This window comes from Dasypus novemcinctus, chromosome 29 (genome assembly GCF_030445035.2).
Source record: "Dasypus novemcinctus isolate mDasNov1 chromosome 29, mDasNov1.1.hap2, whole genome shotgun sequence".
Taxonomy (NCBI): Eukaryota; Metazoa; Chordata; class Mammalia; order Cingulata; family Dasypodidae; genus Dasypus; species Dasypus novemcinctus.
The window spans coordinates 23032159-23053460 of NC_080701.1; the positions used below are offsets into that span (position 1 = coordinate 23032159).

At 39.5% G+C, this 21302-nt stretch overlaps 1 protein-coding gene across 5 annotated transcripts in view; it reads left to right on the forward strand.

Moving 5' to 3' along the window:
* The first annotated feature begins 12668 nt into the window (after window positions 1–12668).
* Window positions 12669–21302, forward strand: part of LOC131276549 (A disintegrin and metallopeptidase domain 3-like) — a 126262-nt gene continuing 117628 nt past the window's right edge. For all 5 annotated transcript variants that reach the window (XM_058289853.2, XM_058289854.2, XM_058289857.2 and 2 more), the window contains exons 1-2: window positions 12669–12761; window positions 13169–13251. In XM_058289853.2, coding sequence (XP_058145836.1) covers window positions 12704–12761; window positions 13169–13251 — 141 coding nt within the window. In that variant the 5' untranslated portion in view covers window positions 12669–12703. The remainder of the gene's footprint in view (window positions 12762–13168; window positions 13252–21302) is intronic.

Below are 21302 nucleotides of genomic sequence, written 5' to 3' on the forward strand. Positions count from 1 at the left end.
GGCCCTCTGACATGGCACAGAGCTCCAAATCCATCTGCCATGACTATATACCCTGTGGATCTCCATAGCCTTCAGGAGAACCAGTACCTAGGTTTTTATCTACTTTGGCTTTTTCTGGGTCCTGCTGAGGTGTGCATAAGCATGACCCCTCTGATGACCTCCTGACTCTTTTTGGAAGACTCTTAGCCAGATCAACTCATTTGTCTTTGCCATTTCCCCCTTTTATTCAAGGTCAAAAAGCAGTTTTTAACACTTGATCTAACATGTAGGCTGAGATATTCTGCTGGTCTGAGTTGGCCCTTTTATTTGAGGTCTCTTTCTAGTTGCTTCTCCAGTTTGTGATTGGTAGTAATTCCTCAGCACCAGGGAGGCTCATCCCCAGGAGTCATGTCCCACATTGGGGGGAAGGTAATGTATTTATAAACTGAGTTTGACTTAGAGAGTGGTGACATTTGAGCAACATGGAGGCTCTCAGAAGGTAAGTCTTAGGCACCCTGCAGCTCTAGGCCTAGTTCATATTTCAAGCACACAGGCTCCTAAGCATAGTCATCAGTATCAAGGGCTTATTACTGGACCATCCTTCCTTGTTGATCTTTGCCATTGCACTTGGGGGATTATTGTTGTTCCATTGGGGAATGTGACAGAGCTCCCCTGGGTAGGAACTCAGCACTCCCTCAGTTGAAATTTGTAACTGTAACTACTATAAAATACCCAACATATATCATAACATATTTATTTTCCCTATACATGCCCTGGACAACCCCCCTTCCCCACCCATGTTCCCCCTATCAATAACACTCCACACCAGAGTTCCTCCCCTGCCATAGTTGAACCTCTCTGTGGTCCAAAACTTCTTCAACAATGAATCCTAATATATTTCCAAATTCAATTAATAGGAAATTGGAATACAGTGATGGATTTAAAGTTTAGAAATAGAATATGTAGTAATTTAGAAATACTAAAATATGTAAAAATAAATTGGCATATTAATAAAATGAAAAATATTATAAAGCTTTGTTTCTAATGTTTGTCTTTCATCACTGTAATACGTGTTGCCCTGTATGTACAGTGGCAAGGTACTTTCATTTCTTCTTCAGTGTCTACACCCTTTCTTTTTCTTCTTTCTAATTTTTTATTTTGTCTTCAAAAAAGTTTTAGATCACAGTAATTCACATATACAATATAGGGGACTCCCATATATTCGACATCTAATCCTTTTCCCCTTTCCCCAGCAATGATCTGTTTACATGTTCATGTTATATTTGCTGTAGCTAATGTACAAATTTTGAAACATAGCTATCAAACATGGTTCCATTTTGGTTTACATTATTCTTTATATTTTAGACTGTATAAACGTCTACATTTTGTTTCCTTATGTTTTGCATTATAGCTTACATTTTAGTTTATAGACTTTTACACACTTTAGATATAAGTTGACATGTCCATCATTGCATGATCTTGTGGAGCACTTCCATTGCCCCCCCAGTTGCCCTGCTTCCATCCATGCTATACCTCTCTCCCCCTCCCTTCAGTGCACACCATGACACTCAATCGTCAGTACTTGAGGAACCAGATTTACAGATACAGCAAAATGCTGGGGGCTTGACATACTAGACTGCCATAACTAATTGGGAGCCAGTGATCCTCTTGAGAGACACAATTCCCTCTATTTGGGAACATCAGGTCTCCCCAGGATGTGGGTACACCTTACATTCATTGTATAGGTCTCCACCTAATGATATAACACACTATGACAAAATGAGCACTCACATACTCCCTAGGAGCTTGCCCCTGTACCAGACGCCCCCCCCCTGCCCCCCGTAAGCACCTTAAACATGTGATCCTTCCTTATTATATTTTCTAAGGAGTTTTCTCAACGGTATAGTTTCAACCATATCCCTGACATTCTCCCATATTCAATGGTTCCCCCCAGCCCTGCCCCCAATTCCTTGAGTCATCTGACCCATCCTCCCAACCCTAGCTCCCCTCAAGCCCACAAAGCCCCACTCAAAGGTATCCCTATGCCCCCATCTTATCCCTTCCCTGTACAAATACTTACCTCCAGTTTATCATAGACTTCACCCATGTAGACATCAGCTTGCAACCTTACTCTCCCCCCCAAATTCCTTTAAGCCTATCTTCCAGTCTTAAGCTCTCTGAGATAGCTCAGTTTGCTTGTTTCATATCAGAGAGGTCATGTAGTATTCTTCCTTCAATGCCTGGCTTGCTTCACTCAACATAATTTCCTCAAGATTCATTTATGTTATCACATGTGTTTATACTGTGTTCCTTCTTATAGCTAAATAGTATTCCATTATATATATATATATACCACATTTTATTTATCCATTCATCCATTGATGGGCATTTTGGTTGATTCCAACTTTTGGCAATAGTGTATAATGCTGCTATGAACATTGGTGCACATATATCAGTTTGTGTCCTTATTTTTAGATCTTCTGGGTATATAATCAGCAGTGGAATTGCTGGGTCATATGGCAAATCTATAGCTAACTTTTTGAGAAACTGCCAAACAGTCCTCCAGAATGGCTGGATCCTTCTGCGTTTCCACCAGCACTGGATGAGTGTTCCCATTCCTCCACATCCTCTCCAGCACATGTAGTCTTTTGATAGATGTCAGTCTTATGGGAGTAAGATGGTATCTCATTGTAGTTTTGATTTGCATTTCCCTAATAGCTAGTGATTTTGAGCATTTTTCATATGCTTTTTAGCCATTTGTATTTCTTCTTTGGAGAAGCATCTTTTCAAATCTTTTTCCCATTTTTTAAAATGGGTTGTTTGTCTTTTTCTTTTCAAGATATAGGAGTTCTTTTATATGCAGGATATAAGTCTCCTATCAGATATACGGTTACCAAATATTTTCTCCCATTATGTAGGGTCTCTTTTCACTTTCATGACAAACTCCTTTGAAGTGCAAAAGGCTTTAATTATGAGGAAGTCCCATTTATCTATTTGTTCTTTTGCTGCTTGTGCTTTCGGTGTGAAGTTCATGAAGTCATTTCCTATTACAAGGTCCTGTAGATGCTTCCCTACATTGTTTTCCAAGGTCTTTATGGTCTTGGCTCTTACATTTAGGTCTTTGATCCATCTTCAGTTGATTTTTGTATAAGGTGTGAGATGGTAACCCTCTTTCCTTCTTTTGCATATGGATATCAAATTCTCTAGGCACCATTTGTTGAAGAGGCCATTCTCTCCCAGTTGAGTGGGCTTGCTGGCCTTGTTGAATAGCAGATGACTGTATATATAAAGATCTATATCAGAACTCTCAATTTGGTTCCATTGGTCAGTGTGTCTATCCTTGTGCCAATACCATGCCATTTTCACTACTGTAGCTTTGTAGTATGTTGTTAAGTCTGGTAGTGTGATTCCCCCAGTTTCGTTTTTCTTTTTCAATCTGTCATTGGCTATTTGGGGCCTCTGTCTTTTCCAAATAAATTTCATAGTTAGTTTTTTCTAGTTCATTAAAAAATGCTGTGTTGATTTTTATTGGGATTGCATTGAATGTGTAGATCAGTTTTGGTAGGATAGACATCTTAATAATATTAATCTTCCTATCCATGAACAGGGAAATTTTTCTTCCATTTATTTTGATTTCCTTGAACAGTTTTGTATAGTTTTCTGTAAATAAGTCTTTTACATCTTTGGTTAAATTATTCCTAGGTATTTGATTTTTTAAAAAAGATTTATTTATTTATTTACTTATCTCCCCTTACCCCCACCCCTGTTCTTTGTGTCTATTTGCTGCATCTTCTTTGTCTGTTTCTGTTGTTGTCAGTGACACAGGAATCTGTGATTCTTTTTGTTGCCTCATCTTGTTGTGTCAACTCTCCATGTGGGTGGCACCATTCTTAGGCAGGCTGCACTTTCTTTCGTGCTGGGCGGCTCTCCTTATGTTGTGCACTCCTTGTGCATGGGCTCCCCTATGCAGGGACACCCCATGCACGGCAAGGCACTCCCTGCGTGCATCAGCACTGCCCATGGGCCAGCTCCACACGGGTCAAGGAGGCCCAGGGTTTGAACCACAGACCTCCCATTTGGCAGACGGACACCCCAACCACTGGGCCAAGTCTGCTGCCTGACTTTTTTTTATTTACTATTGTAAATGGTATTTGTTTCTTGATTTCCTCCTTAGATTGCTCATCATCAGTGTACAGAAATGCTACTGATTTTTGTGCATTGATCTTATGCCCTGTGACTTTACTGAACTTATTTATAAGTTCTAGAAGCTTTGTTATAGACTTCTCAGGGTTTTCTATGTATAGGATCATGTCATCTGCAAATAGTGAAATTTTGACTTCTTCCTTTCCTACTTGAATTCCTTTTATATCTGGCTCTTGCCTCAGTGCTCAATACAATATTAAATAGCAGGGGTGATAGTGGGCATCCCTGTCTTGTTCCTGATCTTAGCATCAGCATCATAAAATGAATTAGGCAATGTTCCTTCTATTTCAATTTTTTGGAAGAGTTTAAGCAAGATTGGTGTTAGTTCTTTCCAGAATGTTTGGTAGAATTCACCTGTGAACCATCTGGCCCAGGGCTCTTCTTAGTTGGGAGGTTTTTAATGACTGATTCTATCTCTTTACTTGTGATTGGTTTGTTGAGATCATCAGTTTCTTCTTTTGTCAATGTAGGCTGCTTATATGTTTCTAGGTATTTGTCCATTTCCTCTAAATTCTCTTTCTTGTTGGAATACAGTTTTTAAAAGGATCCTTTTATGAAAATCTTTATTTCAGTGGGGTCAGTGGTGATATCACTCTTCTTATTTTTTATTTTGTGTATTTACATTTTCTCCCTCTTTTCTTTGTTAGTCTAGCTAAGAGTTTGTCAATTTTATTGATCGTCTCAAAGAAGCAACTCTTTGTTTTGTTTATTTTTTGAGTGCTTTCCTATTTTCTATTTCATTTAGTTCTGCTCTTATCTTTGTTATTTCTTTCTTCTTTCTTTGGGGTTAGTTTGTTGTTTTTTTTACTAATTCCTCCAATTGTTCAGTTAGTTCTTCAATTTTAGCTCTTTCTTCTTTTTTGATGTATGAAATTATGGCTATGAATTTCCTTCTCAGTACAGCTTTTGCTGCATCCCATAAGTTTTGATATGTTGTGTTATAATTTTCATTAGTTTCAAGGTAGTTGTTGATTTCTGTTAAGGTTTCCTCCTTTACCCACTGTTTTTCTAAGAGCATACTGTTTAACTTTCATATCTTTGTGCTAAATCTGGACCTCTGGCCCTTGTGATGTTCAGCTTCACTCCACTGTGGTCAGAGAAATTATTTTGAATGATTTCCATCCTTCTGAATTCATTGAGACTTCCTTTGTGGCCAAGCATGTGGTCTATGTTGGAGAGTGATCCATGTGCACTTGAGAAAAATGTATATCCTGTTGTATTTGGGTGTAATGTTCTGTATATGTCTATTAGGTCCAGATCCTCTAATATATTGTTCAAAGTCTTTGTTCCTTTATTGATTCTCTTTTGAGATGTTCTGTCCAATGTTGATAGTGATGTTTTAAAGTCCCCCACTATAAATATAGAGTCATCTATTCCTTCACTTAGTTTCTCCAGTGTTTGCATCATGTATTTGGAGGCACTCTTGTTAGGGGCATACATGTTTATGATTGTTCTTTCTTCTTGAAAGATTATCCCTTTCACTAATATATAGTGTCCATCTTTGTCTCTCACAACACTTGTGCATTTAAAGTCTATTTTGTTGGATATTAATATAACTATACCTGCCCTTTTTTGGTTATTGTTTGCCTGTAATATTTTTTTCCAGCCATTCACTTTCAATCTTCTTGAATCCTTGGGTCTAAGATGAGTTTCTTGTAGACAACATATAGATAGGTCATATTTCCTTATCCAATCTTCCAATCTGTGTCTCTTACCAGGTGAGTTTAATCCATTGACATTTAGTGTTATTACTTTCAAGGAATTAATTATATTAGCCATATATTCTTTGGGTTTGTGTTCATCTTATTTGTTTGATTTTTTCCCCTCCTTTTGTAGTTTTAATTGTTCTTACACTCTCCTCCAACTCTCTCTCCTGTTTTTTTCTATTCTCCTGCAGAACTCCCTTTAGTATTTCCTGAAGGGCAGGTTTCTTGTTGGCATACTCTCTTAGTTTCTATTTATCTGTGAATATTTTGAACTCTCCATCATTTCTGAATGCTAACTTTGCTGGATAGAGTATTCTTGGTTTGAAATTCTTTTCTTTTAGTACCTTGACTATGTCATGCCACTGCCTTCTTGCCTCCATGGTTTCAGATGAGAGATCAGCACTTAATCTTATGGAGCCTCCCTTGTATGTGATGGTTCTATTTTCTCTTGCTGCTTTTAGTATTTTCTCTTTGTCTTGTGCATTGGATACTTTGACAAGTATATGTCTTGGGGTAGACCTGTTGGGATTTATGCTGTTTGGGGCACGTTGTGCTTCCTGGATGTACATGCATCTCTCTCAATAGGTTCAGAAAGTTTTCAGCCATTATTTCCTCCAACACCTCTTCTGTTCCCTTTCCCTTCTCTTCTCCTTCTGGAATGCCTGTAATGCTTATGTTTTTGCATTTTGCATTGTTGTTCAGGTCCCTAAGTCCCTGGTGGATTTTTTCTCCCTTTTATCGATTAATTCTACTATCTGTTTGATTTCAGGTGTACTGTCTTCCACATCACTAATTCTTTCCTCTGCCTCTTCAGATCTGCTGTTATTTGCTGAGAGGGTATTTTTGATTTCTTGGATTGTGCTATTGATCCCCATCATATCTGTGATCTTTTTGTGCATGATCACAATTTCTTCTGTATGCTCTCCAAGTGTTTTCTTAATATGCTTAATCTCTTCCTTTATTTCATTGAATTGGTCCATGATACATGTTTTGAGAGCTTTATTTACTTGTTCAATGTTCCACTTCTCTTCCTGGTTTTTAGTTTGTTCATTGTATTGGGCCATGTTTTCCTGATTATTGGTATGGTCTGTAGTTTTTTGTTGTTTCTGGTCATTATTTTATCTTGATGGGTTTATTCTGTTGATTATCTTCTTTGTCATGTCTTGGGGTTTTATTAGTTTTTGCTTTTGTGTATGTGTTAGGTTTTTTTTGTCTCTTTTTTCTTCTTATTCTATTTCCTTGCTGTTGGCTAACTTCCCTTGAAGGAAAATATTAGGTCCAGAGAAAGCAAAAGGGGTAAGAAAAGAAAAATATAATAGTAGTATTGATAGTGAGTGTTGGTAGAAGAACCATGTGAGATCTGGGAGAATGGATATAGAACTCATGTAAGCTGCGTATAGTTATAACCATAAAAAAGTGGAGCACGTATAATGAAATATTAAACTGAATATGGGGAGGAATATACTATGAATTAAAAGGTCAGTGTGGTCAGAAGAGAGGGAAAAAGAAAAGAGAGGACAATAACATAAAGAGTGAATAAATGATAGAAAACAGATTAGAGGTATTAGAGTTAAAAAGTCAGAAATATTGGGGGTTAAACAGAGAGAGGTGGAATGTAAGAGAAACAATAAATGATGGAGGAGAGAATGATGTAAAGGAAAGGAGATAGCACTGGTAGCCAAAATCAGTACACACCGAAAAGAGAAAATTGAGGATGAGTGGGCACAGCAAATAAGAAATGTTGCCTGCAGCACTAATATAAAAAAAGAAAAAAAGAGGAGTAAGAAAGAGAGAAGAAAAAAATGCAGAGCAAGAAAAAGAGAAGGGAGAAAAAAGGGCAGTGGGGGGGATAAAGAGGAAGAAAAAACAAGAAAACAAACCAAAAAAAAGACAGACAAGGCCTCAGGCAAAGAATCCTCTTTGCAATTGAATAAACTGCTTAGGAGTCTGACCTTCCCTATTTCTCCCTTCCTCACTTCCCTCTTTTCCAAGGCAGCAGGAAGGCTGCAGTGAGGGCTCCTGTAGGAAATTCAAAGGGGTTCTGGTGAACCAACTCACCTGACAATATAATGACTCTTAATTTCTTGAGAGAGCACCACCCCTTGCCAGGAACTCTAAATGTGCTATTGGAAGCCTGTAAAGCACGTCCTACTGTCCCTCTCCCTTAGGTGTGCTATAGAGGGGCTAGTTAATTTTTTGACTCCACCTTCTCCCAGACGAAGTTTCCTATCCCAGGGCATTTAGGTAAATTGAGCTCTCTCACCAGATTCACCTCTCCTCTCTTCCTAGGCTCTCCCCAAGTCAGCTAATATGCTCCTCCATACTCAATAAAAGGAAAGGACCAGAAAATTGAACCTGCCCTCCTTGGTCCCTCTGCACCTCCCACCTAAACTCTCCCACTTCCAGAGTTAGTCCGAGACCGAAGGGCTAGGGCAATGCCGGATTTCCGGGTATGTGGGCTCAGGAAACAGAGGCCTGGGAGAATGTGACCTCAGGGTATGTAGATCTGTGAAACGTGGGCTGTGGGGATTCAGGGGACACAGGCTTGAGATTCAAGCATTTGGGAACCACAGGGCTTGGAAACTCTGCCCCATCACCAGCAGTTCTCAGTGAATGCCAGGGCTCTTAGCCCTAGGGGGAAGGGATTTACCTTCCCATGACTTCTTTCTGCATTCAGTCTTAGAAGCCCGCAGTTCTACCTTGAGCAAACACCAATTTTGCTGTAGTGTCTCCATATCAATGTCCAGACACCTCCTGCCCTGCAGGTTTCTGAAACAGCCTGCTCCAGCAGGACTACGTCACCACATAGCCTGTCCTTTGTAAGAGAGATGACGATGGTGTACTTACTAAGATGCCATCTTGCCCTGCCTCCTCCCTTTAACAAGTTTTAATAGCAGTTTTGAAATCTTTGTCTGATAATTCTGATATCCTTTCTCTCATAGAAAGTTTTGCTGACTGCCTTTTCCCCCTATGTGTGGGTCACATATTCCTCTTTCTTTGCAAATCTCTAATATTTTTTGAAATTTTAAATAATATATTTTAGTAACTCTGGATATTAACCCCTCTGCCCTCCCCCCCCCCCCCCAGGAGCTTGCTGTAGTTTGTTTGTTTGTTTGAAAAAACAAATTTTATTGAAGTTTATTTTCCATGCCTCTGGTGTCACTCTTCAGAAGAACCAGCCTTGGGCATGTGCACAACCACACTGGAATGACAATGATTTTAGCAGGTATTACTCTGAATGTCTTTTTTTGATGTCTCCTCTGTTATCATATCCTGTTGTTAGCCTCCATGAGGTGCTGGCTGATTGTTTTATTGGTTTTAACATTGTGCTGGGGCATAATTTGATCTATAGTCTGATCCAATTAAATTCAGGCTGAGAAAACAGAATGAAGAAAAATGAAGAGATGCATAATAAAATGTGGGACACAATTAGGTGTACCAACATACATGTGGTGGGAGTACAAAAATGGAGAAAAATTGTAGAAAGAGTATTCAAAGAAATAATCTCTGAAAATTCCCAAAGATTATTAAAAAATAACCTACATATCCAGAAACTCATCAAACTACAAATAGCATACACACAAAGAGCTACACAAACGCTATATCATAATAAATATGAAAAAGTCACAGAGAAGGAGAAAATCATGAAAGCAGTTTTTTGGTTTGTAAAGCTGGCAATGCAAAATTACCAGAAATGCATTAGCTTTAATGATGGGGTTTTATTATAAAGAATTAACTTTAGGGTCCATATTCCTACCAACAGTCTCCTCAAAGCAATCTGGGCCTTTTCTATCACACATCTCACAATTCCTCCAAAATCTACCATTACCATTTATAAAATCATTCCAACATTTTTGGTATTTGCATCTGTAGCACCCCCACTCTCCTGGTACCAATTTCTGTTTTAGTTTGCTAAGGCTGCCAATGTAAAATTACCAGAAATGGATTGGATTTTATAATGGGGTTGATTACAGTTCTGAGGCTGTGAAAATGTCCAAATCAAGGTATTGTCAGAGATGCTGTTTCACCAAAGGTTGGCTGCTGACAGATCCTGGAGTCCTGTCATGTGGCAAGGCAATATGGTGGCTCTACATCTGGGTCTCTGCCTTTTCCTCCTCAAGCTCAGCTTTGGGCAATCCAGCACATGACATGGCTTATCTCTTCAGCTTTGAGCTGCTCCATGGGTAGTCTCTCAGGGGCTCTTTCTGTGCCTCTGTGCTCTGTTGATTCCAGCCTCTGGCCTCTCTTTCAGCCTCTCAGGGTTTCCTTTACCTCTCTCCCAGCTGTAGCTGATCCTTGAATCCTCTTTCTTTTTCTCAGATGGCAGGGTCTAAATGGTGGCTCTCTTTCTCTGTGTGTTTCTGCTTTCAGTTCTCTGTTTATACAGGACCCAAGCAAGACGGCAAAGACCCGACCTGGGTCATGCCTCATTGTTGTGTCCAATCTTACGCGCTAAAGTAATCTAATCAAAACATCCATTAAATGAATCTAATGTAACCAAAGCATCCCACACCCACAGGAATGACTTAATTAAAAGAACATGATATTTTCTGGGTGTCACAAAATTTCACACTGTCACAAACAACAAGGGAAAAAATGACTGGTTACTTGCAAGGAAATCCCAAGAATATTTACAGCTGAGTTCTCATAGATACAATGTAGGCTGAAAAACAATGGATAACATATTAAAATTGCTTGAAGAAAAAAACCCAACAAAGCTATATTTCAAAAATTAAAGCAAAATACCTTCTAGGGGAAACAACAACAACAAAAAAAATGGAGAGAATTTGTCACAGGCATGCTTGCCTTACAAGGAATACTAAGGGAAATTCTTCAGGGTGAAAGCAAGTGTCCCTATACAGTAATTTGAATCTACATGAAGAAACAAAGAGTTCTGGTAAAGTTAATTATGTTATTAAAAAAGACAGTATAAATACACATTTTTTCCTTTCTTCTCTCAACCTATTTAAAGAAACAATTGTATAAAATAGTATGTATATAGCGTATTGCTGGGATTATGACATATAGAAATGTAATGTACATGTAATATATTTGCCAATAAGGGCCGGGAAAAGTTTAATGGAAGGAAAGCTGTAAAGGCTAAGGAAATGATGACAGATGATAGAGTAATAATTACAACAATGTATCATTGAGGTTGTTACATTAATAGATGTAATATCTATTACAATATTACCACAAAAGGGGGAAATGGAGTAGAATGCTATAGAATTAACATTTGTATATATTACTAGAATTGAGATAGTACTTGGAGACAAGAATATCACACATATTTTAGTATTCTATGCCTAGTGCTAGGCATATAGTAGGAATGTAAAATATAAAATTTAAATTAAATTCAAATGATATGAATGACTATAAGTCATGTCCATTTAAAAATGAACAGTCAATATCAATCATGCAACCTGAATAATTAGCCTTCTGTAACATAAATAGACTCCAAAAATGTCTCCAGGTTATAGGCAATCAAGAGGTCATTGTACTTTAAGAGCAACACAATAAATCATGATATGTTTAATTCCATCACTTTTCATATGGTTTGGCAAAAAAGAGTAAATATAGATTTCAAGGTATATAGAAATATTCAAATACATTAAATGAATATGGCATACAATACATCCCAACAAAACCCAAATGATTAGAATATAAATATTTTAGTAAAATATGTAGAATTGCTATTTGAGGTTAAATTTTCTTTTAATTATTGTTTGCTCCTTGCACAAATATTTTCTGTAAACACTAAAAAAGCCTTAGTAAAAGTATGAAAAAAATATTTTAAAATACCACTTTATATATTATTTTTCTTTTGTTTCCTTTTACAAATTAATAAGATACAATAGTTATTTGCTTTTGTATATAAATATTGCATTTAAGGAATGCAAACACAATTATTTCATGCAAGGACAATTTAAGAATGTCTGGCCAAAAATTCCTTGCAAAATTGAAGCTAAACAAATCACCCACCTGTATGTTAAGCCTTAAAATAAAAGATTTTTCCAAGTCAACTCTACTGAATTTCAATGCATACTGAGGAGGAAAAAAAAAGGTTTATATTTAGCCTTTTATTGAGTCTCCTTAGACATAAGTTTTCCCAAGAAACAAAATTATACACAACAGGATAAATGGATTTTTGTAGTTTCTACAAGGGTCATCTCATAGTCGTGACTTGGTCTGATATTTAAAATACCGAGAGACTGAAACACACACATTTATATTTAACTTATTTGGTATCCTTAACCAAAGAGTTTTTGAAGAAACCAACTTATCTACAATAGAATTGATTTAGAATTATTTATTTTTTTACAGGATTTTAAAATCACTGTGTATGTTTCCGGCTCAGGCTTAAGGCAGCTATCCCAAGTCAGATCTGATTAAAATAGGCCATGACCACTAAAATAGTGTATTTCTATTTTCCTGTATTTCTTCACTACAGTAACTCATCCACTGTGCCAGAAAGCTGTGACGAGGGGAATCAATATTACCAAGACGTTACCAGCAAATGGCTTAACCCACGCGGAGAAAGCACGCTCTCAGGCTACTGTGCAGGGCAGTTCAGATCCTAACTTAAAGCTTGAAACCGAAGCCCGTGCGCGCCCAAGCGCAGCGCCCGCGGGCCTTCCTGTGGGACCGGCTGGGGCAGCGCCCTGGGGCCTTGGACTCCTTCTCCCTCCGGGGGGCCGCGGGTCTCCCGCGGGGCAGGGGGTGGCCGCCGCCCCCCTCGAGCCCCCGCGCCCGCGCGCCGCAGCCGTTGCGCCCCCAACAGCCGTCCCTGTGGCCAGGCCGGCGCCCTCGGCGCAATGCTGATCCTCCTGCTGTTCCTCGCAGGTCTCGGCCCGCTGACCACCGCGGGCCTCGGTAAGTGGAGGCTTCGGATGGGCAGGGAGCGCGGCCCGGGCCGGGGAGGATGACGAGCAGCCGAGCCCCGTGGGTGGAGAACTTGGAGCAGACTCGTGTGTCCCCCAGGTCCCTTCCCCGACCTTGCCCCAGAGGCCGAGCAAGGGGGAGCTGGGGACGGAGGGGTCTGGGTGGGGTCCTGGGGCACTTTCCCTGCCCGGGGCTGCGGGCAAGAGGCCGCAAAGTGCATGTCTGGACAGAGGACGAGCCCCGGTCCTGCTTCTAGAGGGGCCTCTGTCTGGAGTCATTTTGGTGTATGCGTGTGATTGGAGGATGACAGAGTGACGAGAGATGCGACAATAAGGGAAAGGAGAGCAAGAAAGCTGCTTTATGCTGGAAAATATGCCTATTCCTTTTGCTCCCTACAGAGGCTCAGACACCACTGCTCCAAATTATAATGCCACGGAAGACACGGGCCAACGCCAGCCACGGCGAAGTTTCAGAAATGCATGTAATTAACAAATCACTTTCCTCTTAATATATTTTGTGTTTGATTTGTTTTGTTTGTACAGGACTACATGACCCAAATAAATTTATACGTATCATTTGCGAAATTATGTATCAATGCTCATAGCTGCTGTGTTATAATGGGAGCCAAATATTCCAGTATTTATTTCTTTTAATTCTCAAGTAGTATATGAAAATTATCATGCAAAAAAAAAAAAGCTTAAAATTCCTATCGCTTTAAATGATGTATAGAGTCTACTGGATGGTTTTATATTTTTAAAACTGTACATTTAAACATTTATTCTCCTACAAGTGAAATCATACTAATTTATTTTGTACCATTTAAAAATAACAATATAAAATAAACATCTTCATGTTCATAGATGCCTATATATGTATGTATAGTATATATCATTTGTGAAAATGGAAGTTTATTTTTTAATCAGATTAAAATAGTTGAGTAGGTATATTTTAAATTAAATACAGACACTACAGAGTTTTAAAAATATTTATTATTTTTTAAAAAGATACTTAGATTACACAAAATGTTACACACAAAAATGTCGGGGATTCCCATATGGCCCACTCCCCACCTTCCCCCCTTCCCCACATTAACAACTTCTTTCCTTAGTGTGGTGTATTCATTGCAAGCAATTAACACATTGGGAACATTGCCACACAGCATGGATTATAGTTTATATTGTAGTTTACACTCTCTCCCACTCAATTCTGTAGGTTATGGCAGGATATATAATGACCGTTATCAGCCATTGCAATGTCATTCAGGACAGTTCCAAGTCCCCAAAATTCCCCCATATTACAACTCTTCTTCCCTCTCTCTGTCTCCAGTGGCCATTATCCACATTAGTGATATAATTTCTTCCAGTCCCAGAATACCAATAAGTCTATAGTAGAATACCAGTAAGTCCACGCTAGTCTGTATTTTATTCCCCAATCAGAGGATTCTGGGATGGTAATGTCCACTCCACATCTAATTGAGAGGGGTGCCTCAATCCCATATGGCTGATAGATGGAACTCTCTTGCTTGCAGTTGTAGACTCTCTCAGATCCTGGGTATGGTGGTTGTCCATCCTCACCTCCTTGTTAGTTGTTCTGGGAGAGTCCAAAGAACTGGAGAGTAGTTGTAACTCTGCTGAGGCTAGGGGTCCAGGTGGCACATGGACAGCCCAAAGATTCAAGTCTCTTGGATCTACACCTACCAACTCCAGCACCAACTATAGTTTCAAATGGAAGGGACAGAAGAGCTATGTGGAGAGAAGTCACACCATAGGACCTGGGTGTCTCCAGAGCCCTCAGGAGGCCCACTGTTTGGGGTAGTATCTACTTTGGCAGTCTATGAGATCCTGTTTTTTTTTTTTAAAGATTTATTTATTTATTTATTTTTCTCCCCTTCCCCCTCCCCTTCCCCAGTTGTCTGTTCTCTGTGTCTATTTTGCTTCATGTTCTTCTTTGTCTGCTTCTATTGTTGTCAGCGGCATGGGAATCTGTGTTTCTTTTTGTTGCATCATCTTGTTGTGTCAGCTCTCCCTGTGCGGCACCATTCCTGGGCAGGCTGCACTTTCTTTCGCACTGGGCGGCTCTCCTTCCAGGGTGCACTTCTTGCGTGTGTGGCTCCCCTAAGTGGAGGACACCCCTGCGTGGCAGGGCACTCCTTGCGCACATCAGCACTGCTCATGGGCCAGCTCCACATGGGTCAAGGAGGCCTGGGGTTTGAACCACAGAGCTCCCATTTTGGTAGACGGACACCCTAACCACTGGGCCACGTCTGCTGCCTATGAGATCCTGTTAAGATGTATGTAAGCGTTACCTCTGGCATGACCTCCCAACTCACTTTGAAGTCTTTTAGCCACACATACTCATTTGTCCTTACCTTTTCCCCCTTTTGTAGTCAAGGTCTCTTTCCACTTGCATTGCTTGTTAGTGTTTGGTAGTAATCCCTCTGTGCCAGGAGGGCTAATCCCCGGGAGTAATGTCCCACACTGGAGGGAAGGTAATGCATTTATATGCAGCGTTTGGCTTAGAGAGAAGCCACATTTGAGCATCATGGAGGCTCTCAGGAGGTAACTCGTAGGCACCCTACAGCACTAACCCAAGTTGCAAATTCAAGAGCAAAGTCTCATAAGGATAATTGTTACTATCAGGGCCCATCAATGGGCAATCCTTCTTCACTAGTCATTGCCCTGCTCTTGGGAGATTGTTGCTGTTTCATTAGGGATTGTGGCAGAGCTCCCCAGGATGGGAATTCAATATTCTTTCAGTTATTGTATGAATCTCCACCCACTGTGACAATGCCCCATGAACATTTAAACACATTTATGTACCTTATATGTATGCCCAGGTGAACTTCTTCTCATGCATCCCCCATCACTGACACCCCACACCAATGATCCTCCCCTGCCACAGTTGTAACCTTACTGTCATCAAAAACTTCCTCAAAAATGAAGCCGAGAATATCGCCAATACAATGAATAGGAAAATGAAATAATAATGATAGGTTTAAACATAAGAAATAAAATACATAATAATTTAGAAAAACTAAACCTAAAAAAAATTTAAAAATTGAGATATTAAAAACAATTTTTTTTGATGTTGTGCCTTTCATCACTGCAATATTCTGTTGTCATGTATGTACAGGAACATTTTTTCCCTTTCTTCCCCAGTGTCTTACTTTTTTCCATTTTATCTCAAAAGGATTTTTAGGTCACAATAAAGTCACCTACAAAACACAGGGGACTCCCATATAACCTATATCCTCTCCATTTTCCCCCTTGCCCTATCAATAACCTTTTTATATGTGGATGGTACATTTGTTACAACTAATGTACAAATATTGAAACATAACCACTGACTTGGTCAATTGTTTCCATTATGGTCTACACTCTAGTCCATACACTTTAATAATTTTTTGATGAAATTCAACTGACCTGTATCCATCATTACAAGATTATGCAGAACCCTTCCATTGCTCCCTAAATACCCCCACTTCCATTTACTCTATTCCTTCCTCCCACCCCCCTCCCCTATTAGGAAACACCCATGCTCTTGAAAGACACCCACTCCTCTCTTTGAGAACATATCTGACCTTCCCAGGATGAGAGTCCACCTCTTCCCCACTCATTATGTGGGTCACCACCCAGTGATACAACACACCATGACAAAACGATCACTCACACATTCACTAGAAGACTGCCCCAGGTGTGCCCTATCCCAAATGCCCCCCCCTTCATCCAACTCCCTCACGAGTAACCCTTGCCATTTTGTCAAAAGAGCTTCCCCTACATTGTAGTTTCAACCAGGTACCCTCAAAGCCCCAGTGTTTACCTGCTCCCTCCCCCAACCATACCCAGTTCCATGGACTGTCCAAACCACCCTCCCCACACTACCCCCTTGTTAAACTTGCACCAACCAACCCAATAGCATCACTATACCTCTGTCATATTCCTTCACTACACAACTAGTCACTTCCACCTTATCATAGATTTCACCAATATGGATGTTGGTTCATAACCTTCTCCCTTTCTATTTCCTGTAAACCTATTTTCCAGACTCTAGCTCTCTGAGTCTGCTCAATTTGCTTAATTCATATCTGTGAGGTCATATAATATTTGTCCTGGCTTGCTTCACTCAACATAAGGTCCTCAAGATTCATCCATGTTATTCCGTGTGTTAGTACTGTATTCCTTCTTACAGCTGAGTAATATTCCATTGTCTGTATATGCCACATTTTGTTAATCCATTCATCTGTTGATGGGCATTTGGGTTGATTCCGTCTTTTGGCAATAGTGAATAATGCTGCTATGAACATTGATGTGTACATATCTGTTTTTGTCCTAACTTTCAGTTCTTCTGGGTATATACCCAGCAGGGGAAATGCTGGATCATATGGCAGATCTATATTTAGTTTTTTGAGGAACTGCCAAACTGTCCCTTCTACATTCCCACCAACAGTGGATGAGGGTTCCCATTCCTCCACATCCTCTCCAACACCTGTAGTCCTCTATTTTTTTAATGGCCACCAGTCTAATGGGTATGATGATATCTCATTATAGTTTTGATTTGCATTTCCCTAATGCATCTTTTCATGTGCTTTTAAGCCATTTGTATTTCTTCTTTGGATAAGGGTCTGTTCAAATCACTTGCCCATTTTTAAATGGGTTTCCTTTTTATTTTTGAAATATAGGATTTCTTTATAAATGCTGGATATTAGGCTTCTATCAGATATAGGGTTATACCAATTATTTTCTCCCATTAGATAGGCTGTCTTTTCACTTTCTTGATAAACTCTTTTGAGGTGCAAAAGGTTTTAATTTTAAGGAGGTCCAATTTATCTATTTTTTTCTTTCACTGCTTGTGCTTTGAGTGTGAAGTTCATGAAACCATTTCCTATTACAAGGTCCTGTAGATGTTTCCCTACATTATCTTCCAAGGTCTTTATGGTCTCAGCTCTTACATATAAAAATTTGATCCATCCTGAGTTGATTTTTGTATAAGGTGTGAGATGGTGTTCCTCTCTCATTCTTTTGGATATGGATATCCAGTTCTCCAAGCACCATTTATTGAAAAGGCCATTCTCTCCAGTTGAGTGGGCTTGGCAGCCTTGTTGAATATCAGATGACTGTATATGATAGGATCTATTTCAGAACTCTCAATTTGTTTCCATTGGTTGGTATGTCTATCCTTGTGCCAATACCATGCAATTTTGACCTCTGTAACTTTTGTAGTAAGTTTTAAAATCAGGTAGCGTGATTCCTCCCATTTCATTTTTCTATTTCTATATGTCTTTGGCCTTTGGGCCCTCTTGCCCTTTCAAAAAAATTTCATAGTTAGTTTTTCCAATTTGGTAAAAAATTGGGCTTTGTTGATTTTTGTCAGGATTGCATTAAATCTGTAGATCAGTTTGGGTAGGATAGACATCTTAATAATGTTTAGTCTTCCCATCCATGAACAGGGAATATTCTTCCATTTATTTAAGTCTTCCTTGATTTCCTTGAACAGTGTTGTGCAGTTCCTTGTATATAAGTCATTTATATCTTTAGCTAAATTTAACTAAATTTTATTGATCTGCTCGAAGAACCAGCTTTTGATTTTGTTTATTTATTCTAGAGTTTTTAAAATTTTCTATTTCATTAATTCTGCTCTAATCTTTGATATTTCCCTCTTTCTATTTCCTTTGTGGTTGTTTTTGTTTTTCTAATTCCTCTAGGTGTGCAGTTAGGTCTTCAATTTTAGCTCTTTCTTCTTTTCTGGTATACGCATTTATGGCTATGAATTACCCTCCCAATACAGCTTTATTGCATCCCATAGGTTTTGATATGTTGTGTTGTCATTTTCATTCGTTTCAAGGTAGTTACTGATTTCTTTTGTAATTTTCTCCTTGACCCACAGTTTGTCTAAGAGTGTGTTGTTTAACTTCCATATCTTTGTGCCTAATCTAGTTCTCTAGCCCTAACTGATTTCCAGCTTCATTCAATTGTGATAAGAGAAATTATTTTGCATAATTTCAATCTTTCTGAATTCATTGAGAGTTGTTCTATGGCCTAGCATGTGGTCTATGTTGGAGAATGCTCCATGTGCACTTGATAAGAAAGTATATCCTGCTGTATTTGGGTGTAGTGTTTTGTATATGTCTGTTAGGTCCAGATCTTCTAATGTATTATTCAAAGACTTTGTTTCTTTATTGATTTTCTTTTGAGATGTTCTGTCTAATGGTGATAATGATGTATTAAAGTTCCCCATTATAATTGTAGAGGCATTTTAAATGTATCGTCTTCCACATCACTAATACTTTCCTCTGCCTGTTCAACTTTGCTGTATGTGCTTTCAGTGCTTTTTTATTTATTGGATTGTGCCTTTCATCACCTTCATATTATTATCTTTTTATGTATGTTTACAATTTCTTCAGTATGTTCTCCCAGTGTCTTCTTAATATCCTTAATCTCTTCCTTCACTTCATTAAGTTGGTTCATGATATTTGTTTGGACAGCTCTGATTAGTTGTTCAATGGTTTGTATCTCTTCCTGGTATTTAGTTTGTTCATTGGACTGGGTCATGTCTTCCTGTTTCTTAGTATGCTTTATAATTTTTTGTTGGTGTTTAGGCATTTCCTTATTTTGATGGGTTTATTCAGTTGATTAGTTTCTCTGTCTACTCTAGGGTTTTATTTAGTTGCTACTTTTGTGTGCAGGGTAAGTTCTCTCTTTCACACTCCGTTCCTCCTTTTCTATTTCCTTGCTGTTGTCTTTGTTCCCTGAAAGAAAGATTATGACCAGAGAAAGGAAATGAGGTAAGAAGAGAAAAAGTAGTAATGATAGTAAAAAGTAGAAGAGGAACCCTATAATACCTAGGAAAATGAGTAATTAACTCATGTAAGAAGTACAGAGGAATAAGAATAAGAAAGTGGGGTATAAACAATGAAATGAGGGAAACGGACTTTGGCCCAGTGGTTAGGGCGTCCGTCTACCACATGGGAGGTCCGCAGTTCAAGCCCTGGGCCTCCTTGACCCGTGTGGAGCTGGCCCATGTGCAGTGCTGATGCGCGCAAGGAGTGCTGTGCTACACAGGGGTGCCCCCCGCGTAGGGGAGCCCCACGCGCAAGGAGTGCACCCATAAAGGAGAGCCGCCCTGCGCGAAGGAGGGAGCAGCCTGCCGAGGAATGACGCCGCCCACGCTTCCCGTGCTGCTGACGACAACAGAAGCAGACAAAGAAACAAGACACAGCAAAAAGACACAGAAAACAGACAACCGGGGGGAAGGGGAGGGGAATTAAATAAATAAAAATAAATCTTTAAAAAACAAAAACAAAAAAAACAATGAAATGAAAAACCCAAACAGAAGAAATATCTAGAATGAATTAAAAAGGCCATGATAACAAGAGAGGGAAAGAGAAAAGGCAATAAGAAAAAAAGTTAAAAAAGGAAACAGAATAGAGGAGATAGAAATAAAAATAAGAAAAACTGAAGACTAAACAAAGAAAGGGGGAATGTAAGAACAAAAACAATGCAGAAGACAGGAAGATGAAGGAAGGAAAAGAAAGAGTATAGGTAGATGATATTGGTATATAAAAGAGGGAAAACAAAGGAAGGAGGAAACACAGCAAATAAGAAACAAGACAGCAGCAACTAACTTAAAAAATGGGGGGGGCAGAAAAAGAGGGAAAAAGAAAAAAAAAAAAGAACAAAATAATACTCAAGCAAGCAATCAAACAAAAACTTTGGAAAAACAGCCTTCCCTCTTATGCCCCTGAGGAGCTTCTCAGGCAGCCCTTGTTCATCAATCAATTACCCTACAGCCTGCCTGCCCTCTGCAGGTTTTGAATTGGGTTTTAGCAAGTGAACTAAGTTAAAATTAAAGAAAGGAACCTTTTTAAAGAAAAATAAGAGACCCAAGAGAAGCTAATACAAAACTAATGTCTCTGTGTTCCCTGTCCTAAAGTATTAGCTGGGTGTTTGATAACCCGGTGGATCACTACTCTAAGGAGAGCCTGGAATTGAGCCAGGGACCTTGTATATTCCAAGAGACTCCTCCAGTGAGCTAAGTTTTCTCGTTGGGTCTGTTACCTAGAGAGCTATCCAGTCACTTACCCGAGGGCAGGGTTGACTCATTGCAGTTGGAGAGATTACTGCTGATTAGGCGCTTATCAGTCCCTGCCTCCTTTCTGTTCTTACTGCTTTCTCTCCCAGGCAGCTGGACAGGATAACTTGTGTGATCGGATCCCCCCTCGCCTCTCCTGGTCAGGTTGAGTTCCCTTCTGAAATTCAAATGGGACCCTGGCATCCGAACTCACCATGGAGAAATGATTCTCAACCCTCTTCCGGACCACCCACTCCTCCCAGGGGACCCTAAATAGGCCCTTGGAAGGTTATTAAGAGCTTCCTACTGCCCACCTCTTGTAGGGGAGTTGCAATTTTGAATAGTTTTCAGCACTGGAACGGTCAACTGCCTGATTCCACCATCTCCCAGCCCAAGTTCCTCTCTTCCAGGTCAGCTGATAAATCAAGTGGCCTAAGCAGATTCGTCTCTCTCCTCTTCCTCAGG